At 41.7% G+C, this 11,808-nt stretch overlaps 1 protein-coding gene across 1 annotated transcript in view; it reads left to right on the plus strand.

Moving 5' to 3' along the window:
• Nucleotides 1–1,229, plus strand: part of VDR (vitamin D receptor) — a 60,056-nt gene extending 58,827 nt beyond the window's left edge. The window contains exons 7-9 of the mRNA XM_044678471.1: nt 229–380; nt 536–652; nt 926–1,229. Coding sequence (XP_044534406.1) covers nt 229–380; nt 536–652; nt 926–1,185 — 529 coding nt within the window. The 3' untranslated portion in view covers nt 1,186–1,229. The remainder of the gene's footprint in view (nt 1–228; nt 381–535; nt 653–925) is intronic.
• The last annotated feature ends 10,579 nt before the right edge of the window (nt 1,230–11,808 follow it).

Genomic DNA, 11,808 nt, shown 5'->3' on the forward strand with positions numbered 1-11,808 from the left:
TTCCTCTAAAGTGATCTATTAATGAGAATTGTTCGTGTTAGTTCTCTTTTCATCTCGTCCACAAATTCCTTGAAGACAGGACGTGGCCTTTTTCTGTAGGCCCATACACGAGGCACAAAAGCATGCTGTGACTAGCTGTGGAATAGAATTGCATTGCCGACCTGGGTTCTTGGTAATGGCTGGTAGCCCAGCTTCATTCTCTACTTTCCTTCCCTCCCCACCTCGCAGAGACCTCTCCTCCGAAGACCAGATAGTCCTGCTCAAATCCAGTGCCATAGAAGTGATCATGCTTCGCTCCAACCAGTCCTTCGTCATGGACGACATGTCTTGGACTTGTGGCAGTCAGGACTATAAGTACCGCATCAGTGATGTCGCCAAAGGTGAGGCACCCCCGGGCCTCTCTACCTCCGTCCTTCCCTGACCCAGTAAAATTAATGGAGGTGGGGGAGGGGGAGGGGGAAAGGGACCCCGCTAGCTTCGTACCGAAGTGGGGGATTCTGCAGACTGCCCGCAGACTGGCCTTTCTCCTCCGCAGCTGGACACAGCCTAGAACTAATTGAACCACTCATCAAGTTCCAGATTGGGTTGAAGAAGCTAAACTTGCATGAAGAAGAACATGTCTTACTCATGGCCATCTGTATTTTGTCCCCAGGTATGGCGGGGGCAGGAGGGCTAAGGAAAAGCAGAATCTGGGTGGGCGAAGGAGAGGGCTGCTGGGGGGGTGGCAGGAACTGGGCACCGAGGAGGAAGGAGGATCCCCCTCTGACTGAATCCAAGCTGGGCTGAGAAAGTGGAGAAGCATCTGTCCTGGACTGCAAGAGTGCCAGGAGGGCCCGCCAGAGAAGTTCCCGACATTCCTAGCCAGGAAAGCTGTAGGGGGGCCCGGGAGGCTTCCGAGCAGTCACTTCTGGCCTCTCTCTTGCAGACCGGCCTGGAGTGCAGGATGCGGCCCTCATTGAGGCCATGCAGGACCGGCTGTCCAACACGTTGCAGACGTACATCCGCTGCCGCCACCCCCCGCCTGGCAGTCACCTGCTCTATGCTAAGATGATCCAGAAGCTGGCCGACCTGCGCAGCCTCAACGAGGAACACTCCAAGCAGTACCGCTGCCTCTCCTTCCAACCCGAGCACAGCATGAAGCTCACCCCACTCGTGCTCGAGGTGTTCGGCAATGAAATCTCGTGACGGGGCAGCCAGTGCTGGCGTCTGGGGGGAGGCACCCTGGGGGGGGGGGGAGACAAACCATCGCCCAGCTCCAGGCCCCCTTGGGTCAGGCTGCCGAGCAGCACCCCACCCGGCCTTCTTTCCCTCCCCGCCCCTGTGTCCCCCTTGTGTGCCGGGGTCCCCAGGGCCTCTCCTCCCCCACAAGCCCCTTTGGACTTCGGTTAAGAGTCAGTGTCCATTAGCAAGGAAAGTCTCCAAGGGGGCAGGAGCCCAAACGGACCTTCCCTAACGCGGCAGCCGGCAGGCTCGCGAGATCATGTCCACGGCTCGGCGCAGAGCCTCGTGTACCTGGAACGGTACCGAGTGCTAGAGGGATCCTTAAGCCTGCCTCGCACCAAGATGAATACTCTGCTTACACCGACGCCCCCCACCCCCACCCCCCCGACCACTTGGGAACCCCGGGAGGGCTGGATTTGGGGAGTGCAGCCAGATTAGGGACGCCGTGCGGCAGCATCCACGAGCGCGGCTTTCTCGGGACACGCCGGCTGTGATCCCAGGGCGGCACTTCCCAGACTTTCCACACCCCCATCCGTCTCGTACGTGCCCAGATCCCTTCTGCGTGGCCTTAGGAAGCACGCCCAGAGCCCCCTGGAGAGCCGTGGTAATAAGCAGGCCCCTGGACCCGAGCTCGGAGCCTCCTCTCTGGGAGCTCGACACCAAAAACTAATGGGGAAAGCGAGCTCTCGTCCGATGTCCCAGCTTTCCGGAACGCTGGTGGTAGAAGGGGAGGCGGACGACCCTCTTAGCAAGCCTCCTGAGCCTTCACCGCTTCCCCCTGGATTCCAGAGCAGCCATGGGGGGTCAGAAAGCCCCTTTCCGCATTTCCCCCTCGTCTCCCTCCTATCCTAACGGTTCTTTACCTCCCATTCTAGAAGGATTCCCCAAGGCTCCTCCCCATCCTATTCCTCCACCCTCTCCACGCCTAACCAACTGGGCATCTCCTCCTCTCAGCCCCTCCGCTAGAACATTGAAAGTCGTCCTTAGCAAATAAGGACGATGTAGAAATGCTCCACAAATCGGTGGTCCTTCTCAAAACAACTCTTCTTGGAATAGTTGCCCTCACTACCTAAAGACATTGTTCTCTAAGGGTGAACCCCAGAGCCAGGCATGCCGTCCTTCCCATTAGGCTGGAATTCTCCGGCCTCCGGGCCCCACTCGGGTAGTACTGAAAACATTCAGAGGCCTGGCGCTGCCCACCCACAGGAAGGAGGACGAGAGGACAGGTTCCCTCCTTTCCTTATTCCGGCAGCCTACAGTGGCTCGGTTCTCCTCTGCTTGGGACAGAGCCCGGAAGGACTTTGATGAATGTACGACAAGGCACCAAGCAGAGAGCAAGTGGGAGACTATTGCCCAGGCCACTGGGGCATGAATGGGCTCATTCTAGAGAGGCCTTGGTGGGGAGGGTGCAAGTGATGTGGAAGGACATTTGGGGCAAAGGATATTCTGCAGCAGTGTCGCCCCATAACAATGTTTTGTGTCATGAACCTCTTGGGTAGTGTAGTAAAGCCCTCTCAGAATAATATTTTTAAATACATAAAACACATCAGATTGCAAAGGAAGCCAATTATATGAAAATATAATTCTCAAAATATATATTTCTTAAAATTTCACAGGCCCCAACTTAATAATCCCCCTTCTATATGGATCCTTCAATATAAGTAGTTATTAGGCCACTGGACAAATGTAAATATGTGATTTATGTCAATGGAAACATTTCCTCTGAGACCACCTGGCAAGAACCCTTTTTCTTCCTTTTGATTTCTTTGGTCTTTCTAATATCCCTGCCCAGAATCAAAGAATATGGGAGCAGGAAGAGACTTCAAAGGTAATCTAGTCCAACCCTCAATGCCCTCATTTTAAAGAGGAAGAAAATGAAGCCAATCTGGTGGCTTCTTCAGGCTCACACAATTTGTTGGGACTAAGAACTGAGACCAAGACTAACACAAACTATTGATAGAAGAACTGGGACTAGAAAGCAGGGATTCTCCCTCTGGCGGAAGGTTGAGAAGTCCTGTTCCCCAAAGAAAAGGGAAAGCAGAGATCAAAAAGCTCCAGATCTTGGCCCCTTTCCTCAAGCCAATGTTCAGTCTAGTGCTTTTTTGTTTTTCCATTATGACAAACCAAAGTCTAAATATAATCTTCCTTCAGTTTGTTCAGTCCCTCTGAGCCCTGCACTTTAGCAAGAAATCTTGTCCAGGTTATCCTTCCTTGGCCCTTTCCCCGTTGTAATATATTGGGAGAAGTGACAGAGTAGCTTTGTCAATGTCGATGTAAATTGGCCTCTACTCTGACCCTGGCCGCCTGGGTCCTCTCTTGCCTGTATGATGCTATTGCCTTATCAATAAAGTGCATTTGGCTTGGTTATGTCTCCACCTTCCTAGTTCTAGCTCTGGCATTAGACTCCGTAATAAACTGGAAGAGCTGCCCCTGGAATGGACACACTGAAAGTGGCTATTACCTAACCCAGAAGGCCCCCCTCCCCCCCCCCCCCCCCCCGCTTGCTAATCCACTCTAGTAACATGACATCAACCTACACCAGACGCCCTGTTTTGTTTTTTTCAGGTTTAAATTTTTTATTTTTTTAGAAAAATTTCCCATGGTTACATGATTCATGTTCTTACTTTCCCCTTCACCCTCTCTTTAAACGCCCCCCCCCCCATATCCAATGCGCAGTTCCACTGGTTTTAACATGTATGATCCGCCAAGACTTATTTACATATTATTGATAGTTGCATTGCTGTGGTCCTTTAGTGTCTACATCCCCAACCATATCCTCATCAACCCACATGTTCAACACCCTGTTAGTTTTCAAAGGGAAAGAATCCGCTAGCATCCATTGTACAGTTACTTAATTTTAGAAAAAGGAATAATGAGAAAATATAGGTACTAGTCTAACTCATTTATTCAGAGGGATATCCAGATACCCCATTATGGAGAGAGAGGTAGAAATTTTAAAAGTAACTCCCAAAAGCTGTCTTGAAATTTTTGCTTATCTATCCCTGGAGGACAGATCTATTAACAATGGGGTGAAGTTTCATGAGGAAATATTTTAACTCAATTTAAGAAAAATCAATATATAAAGCAAAATGGAATAAGCTTCCAAGAGAGAATAGTTTGCTGTGACTGAAGGTCTTCAAAGCAACTTGAACAGTTACTTATTCAGAGTGATGGAGATTCTCATTTTGAATCAGGATCAGAAAAGATATCCTCTGCTGTCCCAGTTCTACAGTTTTGTAGATCTCAGAAGCTTAGTGTCTATATGCAAAGGGTGAAAAAAGACTCCAGAGCTGAAATAAATAAATCCATTGATGGTTACGTGGGAGTCTAGTTTCTTATAAGAATAAAAGAAATGTATCTTTTAAAAAAAAAAGATAGCTCGAGTGAATAGTTGAGAGATTAAAGAGTAGTAAAGATTTAGGATATTGAAAGTCAAACTGGTGAAATTAATAGACAGAGCAAATAAATGTAGCAAATCACCAGGACTAGGTGAACTGACTGTTCTAAAGGAACAAAAGAATGAAATTGGGAAATTATTAATTTAGATATATAACTTTTCATTAAAAACCCTCCGTGGTGGAAGATTAGTGGGTTCCAAATGTGACCCTTATACGTCAAAGAGATGACAAAGGGAACCTAGGGAACTTCACATCAATGAGACAGCTTGGTCAGCTAGTCCAAACTATAATTCAACAGTTATTCCCTCTATAATATCCATTCTCCAGATGAAGATCTCTAATCTTGGGAATCCACTACCTCCTAAAATAACACATTGCATTTTGGAACATCTCTAATTGCTAGGAAGTGAAAATCTATCTCTGGTACTTCCAGCCACTGTTCCTTGTACTAGATACAAGTAGAATTAGTTGACAACTGCTATCATGCTCTCCACCATGGTATTTTTCTAGCCTAAAAATCCCTATTTCTTTTAAAATCTTTGTATCGTATGGCTTCTGGTCTCATCACCATCCTGGTAAGGAGGTTCAAGCTTATGAATATTCTTACCTAAAGTGTAGAGTTTAGAACAGGACCAGACATGGTCTACCCAAGAAAAGTGAACAGTTGATTTAAAAAATAGTGTTTGAGAATGGGACTTAGTTTTCTAGATCTTGGCTTAAAAATAGAAATGACAAGTTACTGGCCAAAGATAGCAATATACCAAAGATATAATGGTAAGTATGTATTTCCCTGAAGTCTTGCAAATCTTATTAAATTTTAAAATAAAAGAACAAAAATAGCAAAATAGCAGAAAGAACAGCCAAGTTCTATCCTACAATTTCTCCACACAGATCTAGAAAATGTACCAGATTGAATCCTGATTAAGAAATCCAAGAAAAAAGAATCACATTGAGTCTTTTTCTCCAGCCCCGAGAAGCACAGGGAAATAAATCTATAGACCTTGTGGGCTGGCTCTAACCCAAAAAGGCCACCAAGAGTGTTCCAATATAGGAAGAAGTTATGTACCAGAACAAAAAGAGGTTTCATATTCAGCATAAAGGGGCCTAATCTTGGATAGAGTGAAGGAACAGGTGTCAATAGCAGCTCTGTCAATAATTATCCTGTTCTAAATCATAGATCCACCATTGATTGTGTGTAAAAGTGGCATGGTAAGGAGGGGTTGCAGACTGTAGACTCTGTAATGAGGTAAAAGCAAGTTCAAAAGAAAAAAACAATTATGTAATCGTGACCTCTGGAATAGGATGGGGTCTTAGTTCCACCCTTTAGTTTAGTCAGAAACTTGCTATGGAATAACCAGGGCAGGAATTTCATACCATGAACACGGAAAGCTTCCCAGATGGTTGATAGTGGCCGAGTCTTGCTGTTGTTTACTGGAACTCCAAGCAAGGGTAAGCCATTAGGCACACTGACCAGACCCAAACCTAGGTCAAGTACTTTCAGAGTTCAGACAAAGAAAGCAGTGATCAGACTTTGTACTGCATCAGACCATTTTGGAAGCACGATAAGCTTACGGGTCCCTCCCCAGCCTGAACTATACCTGAGATCCCAAAATAACAAAACACTCAATTCCCCAAGAATAAGTGAGCAGGATCTACCCAGACATCCCCTCTAGAACTAAGAGCCCACCCATAACATGGTCTGAAGTCAAGAAGTAAATGAAGAATGAGCAATGAAGAGGAAGAATAAGTAAATGAGAAAAAAAAATCCTAATATAAAGAGCAGTTATAGTGACAGGGTTGCTCAAGACACAGACCTAGAAGAAGAAAATGATTCAAAAATATCTATAATCAAAGCCTCAAAGGAAAACACAAGTTGAATACAAGCTCAACTAGGATTCCTGGAAGAAATGAAGCAATAATTTTTTTAAAGTTTAAATTTTAGTAAATTAAAAGAGAGCATTAGAGAGAAAAAAATGGAAAAGAAATGAGACCAATGGAATAAAGAATTGGAAATAGAATTATCAGCTTAGCACAAAAGGTACTAAACCTGATCCAGGAGAAGAATCTCCTTGAAAATTTGAAAGGACCAAATAAGTTAATGACTTTGTGTAATAAGAAATAGTAAAACAAAGGAGAAAAGCTCAAAAAAGAAGAAAATATAAAATATCTCCTAGCAAAAATAATTGAAGTAAAAAACAGATTAAAAAGACAATTTAAGAATCATTGTGCTACCTGGAAGCTATCACCAAAAATAAAAAGAATCTAAACATCACATTTTAAGAAATCATAGGAGAAAACTGCCAGAACCAGAAAACAGTAAAAATTAAAAAAAATTTATCAGTCATTTCCTGAAACTACCAAAGAAAATTTTCAGCTACATCAGTGATTCCCAAAGTGGGCGCTACCACCCCCTGGTTGGTGCTGCAGCGATCCAGGGCGGGCAGTGACGGCCACAGGTGCATTTATCTTTCCTATTAATTGCTACTAAAATTTTTAGAAATTTAATTTCCAGGGGGCTAAGTAATATTTTTTCTGGAAAGGTGGGGCAGGCCAAAAAAGTCTGGGAACCAGTGAGCTACATCATAGTCAAAATTCTGAGCTTCTAGGTCAAAGAAAAAAATACCACAAACAGCTAGAAAGAATTCAAGTACTGAGGTACCACAGTCATAGTTCAGTAGCTACCACTGCAAAAGAGAACTTGGAATATTATATTCCGGAAAGCAAAGGGCATAGGTTTACAACCAAAAATAATTTATCTAAGAAAACTGACTATCATCCTACAAAATGGATGTTTAGTAAAGTAGAAGACTTCTAAGCATTCTGGATAAAAAAGACAATAAAGAAACTTTAATGATTCTAAAACACAGGAGTCAAGGGAAACATAAGCAAGCAATCATAAGGGATTAAACCATAGCTTTTAAGATGAAGTCTGGAAAGATAGAGGAAGGGAAATATGTAAGGGCGGAGAAGAGAGAGGAAGAATAGAAAAATTATATCACATAATCAGGATACGTAAGTGGAAGTCTATACAAAAAGGAAGGAAAGGGTAGGGAGGGTAGCTGACACTTGAATATCACTATTAGCTGAACTGGTCAGAAGAAAAAGTACAAAGAGTTGGGTATAGAAGTATATTTCACCAAACAAGGAAACTGGAGGGAAAGGTAACAAGAGAGAAGAGGTAATATGAGGGAGGTAGATTAAAGGAGGGATTTGTCTAATCAAAATAAACTCTAAGAGTATACAAAAATATTTGTAGCAGCTCTTTTGGTGACCACAAAGTCTTGGAAGTTGAGAGGAAACCTACTGATTGGAGAATGGTATATACAACTTATGATAAATAACTGTGATAGAATAACATTGTGAGATAAAGAAATTATGATAAGGATGATTTCAGAAAAACCTGTTAAGACTTGTATGATTGATACAGAGTGATGTGAGCCCAGCTAAGAGAACAAGTTATGTAATAATAATAATATTGTAAAGACAACTTTGAAAGACTTGAGAATTTTGATCAACACAATGACCAAAAATAATTCCAAAGAATTCAGGATAAAGCATACTTCTCATAGAGAGGTGATGAATTCAGAATACAGATTGAGACATTTTTTGACATGACCAGTCTGGAAATTTGTTTGTAATAGGATTTTGTTTTTCTTTCTTTCTCAAGGTTGTAGGGGGACAGCAAGAGGGAGGGAACATGGATTTTTATTGTTTGAAAAAGTTAAAAAAAGAAATGAAAACAGGTCAAAGTAAGGAAAGGGACATGGTTGGATCATGTCAATATAACAAATATGAGAACACCACCTAAATTAATATACTCTGTCAGTGCCGTATCAATAATATTACCAAAAATGACTTTCTAGAACTAGGAAAAATGGTAACAAATTTCATCTAGGAAAAAAAGAAGCTTTTCAATTAAAATAATGAAAACAGTTGGTAGGAAGAGATCCCTACAAACTTTAAAAGTAAAAAAAACATAAAAGTAATAATCATTAAAAAAAATTGGAACTGGCTAAAAAGTAGATAAGTTCATCAGTTATACAACACAAAAAAGCAAATATAGCTTTGTGTTCAATAAGTTCAAAGATCATAATTAATGAGATAAGGATTCATTATTAGGCAAATACTTCTGATTAAAACGAATAGTAGTATGGCAGAAATTAGGTTTACACTAAGATCTAACACCAAATAACATAATAAGCTTCAAATTGATGTGTGATCTATACATTAAAGTCATAACATAACAAATTAAAAAAGCAAGGAAGAGCAAGAGGAAGAGGAAAATTATAATATATAAGGAACTAAGTACAAATAAGATATAAATAGGATAAACTGGATCAATAGAGCGAAGGCATTAATTAGTATTAAGGGAAATTATCCTGACCTATCCCACCTTCAAACTGAAGAATTTTGTTTTGTTTTGTTTTAATATATTTCCACTTTATTCGTAATAATGGTTCTTTAATAGGCTAGAGAAATATTTCATGTTTTAAGTTTTCAAAACAAGAGGTTTTTTTTTTTTTTTAAACATTCTCCCCTAGTTGCCTATGTGACTATGATTGTAAATTTGCTAAATGGAATGGTGTGACCAGATGGCTTCTAAGGTGCCTTCTAACTCTAGGATCCTGGATCTGGGCATTAAATGATTTGTCAGATGGATTTGTCAACACGTTAGCATAATAAAGTAATAACTAAATTTAAGTGTCCCTGAAGGGAAATGGATTTCAGAGAGGCTTGTGGAATTTCAAATACTAACTATTCTTGGGCTTCAGTTTCCATCTTTGTCTTTGTGTTCCTGTGGGGGGAAAATGGGCACTTAATACATAAATGTTTGTTTAACTGAAGGAAAGAATACCCGTGGAGACTTATAGAAGTTTAAAACCTGTAAAAAAAAAAAAAGTATATAACTTCACACTTGGGGAACAAATCGAACTCAGGACCTCAAGAGATGGCACAAATGGAGGGGAAAAAATGGAATCAAGAATCAAGAAGGAGATATATCTGAGTTTTAAGGCTGATGCAGTAAGAAAAACTAAGCCCTCCCACAGCATGAGAGGCATGACTGTCTTTCACTCTTGTTTATATCCCAAGGGCTTAGCTCAATACCTGGCACATGGTAGATGCTTAATAGATGCTTGTTGAATGACTTTAGTTAGGAGAGTGGCTTAAGAATGTTAACCAATCAATCAACAAACATTTATTAAGAACCTACTAGGTGCCAGGCACTGTGCTAAGTACTTGGGGATACAAAAAGAGGCACCTGGGGCCTCTGAGTGAGTTAGATCTGACCCACAAAATTCCTAAATCTCGTCCTCACTTTTGCCTGACTGGTCTTAGCACAAGGAATGACTAGGAGCAGTTAAAAAAAAAAAAGTTGTAAATAAATTTTAGCTCATTTATAAAAGAGCATTCTGAAGGGTAACGGGAAAGAGCTTGAGGAAGGGAGAGAATAGAAAGCTTCCAATGTTTAGCCTGGGGTCTTGCTCATAAAGGAATCCTATTGCTTGGATATTAACCCTGCAGTAGCCAACAGGAGGACACAAGGGGATGTGGAACCTCATCTCCTCCACCTGTGGAACTCTACTGCTCTCCTGACTGCTCATCAGCTCTCTCCACTTTCTCTCTTCCCTATCTGTTCTGGTTCTGAGAGGGACAGACAGTGGGTTAAATTAGACTGGGTCCACATCTTATTTTTTGTGCTATGTGACTATCTGACCACCAGGGAGCAGGCTTGTCTTTTGGGACACCCAATATCTCTGAGAAAGTAAAGTCCAAGGGCTGGTCTCTTCCAAAGACAGCCTCTCTGAGTTAGGAGTTCAGGAAAGAATGAAGAAAAATGGGGATCCCAGGAATATAAAACTCCATAAGGTTACAGGATTAGAACAGGAAGGGCACTTAGAACTCGCATGGCTGTTCTATCCAACTTCCCCCAATTATGGGCTCAACTTTTGCCTTCACTCTCTTAAGACTCCCGGATCCTCTGTCTACATTTGATCAAGTAGTCTTTGCCTGCTTAAAGAATAAAGAATGGCAAAAGTTCACTGCAGGGAAGATCACTGGAATCCATGGATGAGGTTATGTCCATGCTTGCTTTGTGAAGGATAATTGTGCATTTATATATTTATCTATCTATCTACCTATCTATCTATCTATATATATATATTGTGCATTTATATATATACATTGTGCATTTATATATATATTGTGCATTTATATATATATTGTGCATTTATATATATATTGAAACTCGTATATAACAAATGTCAATGACATTTGTTATATACGAGTTTCAATATTTTGTCATTGTTCAGTCATGTCTGACTCTTCATGATCCCATGGACTCCACTATCTCTCAAAATCTGTCCAGGTTCTTATTCATTGCTTCCATGACACCATCCCTCTCAACCTCTGTTGTCCCCTTCTCCTTTTGCCTGCATTTCCCCCAACATCAGGATCTTTTCCAGAGACCTGTCTTCTCATTATGTGACCAAAGTTTTGGTTTTTTTTATTTTTTTTTTTTAGAAAAATTTTCCATAGTTACCTGATTCATGTTCTTACTTTCCCCTTAACCCCCCCCCCCATAACCAACGCGCATTTCCACTGGTTTTAACATGTGTCATCTATCAAGACCCATAATTTCCATATTATTGATAGTTTGCATTGGTATGGTCATTTCGAATCTACATCCCCAATCATGTCCGCATCAACCCATGTGTTCATGTAATGATTTTTCTTCTGTGTTTCCACTCCTGCAGTTCTTCCTCTGAATGTGGGTAGTGTTCTTTTCCATAAATCCCTCAGAATTGTCCTGGGTCATTGCATTGCTGCTAGTACAGACGTCCATTACATTCAATTGTACCACAGTGTATCAGTCTCTGTATACAATGTTCTTCTGGCTCTGCTCCTTTCACTCTGCATCAGTTCCTGGAGCTCTTTCCAGTTCACATGGAATTCCTCCAGTTTATTATTCCTTTGAGCACAATAGTATTCCATCACCAGCATATACCACAATTTGTTCAGCCATTCCCCAATCGAAGGGCATGGCCTTGTTTTCCAGTTTTTTGTGTGGCCAAAGTTTTTAAGTATTTGACCTTCCAGTAAGTGGTTGAATTAATTTCAAGTATTGATGGATTTAACTGCCTTTCTGACCACAGGACTCTCAAAAGTCTTCCCCAGACCACAATTTGAA

This window comes from Gracilinanus agilis, chromosome 5, assembly GCF_016433145.1.
Source record: "Gracilinanus agilis isolate LMUSP501 chromosome 5, AgileGrace, whole genome shotgun sequence".
Lineage (NCBI taxonomy): Eukaryota > Metazoa > Chordata > Mammalia > Didelphimorphia > Didelphidae > Gracilinanus > Gracilinanus agilis.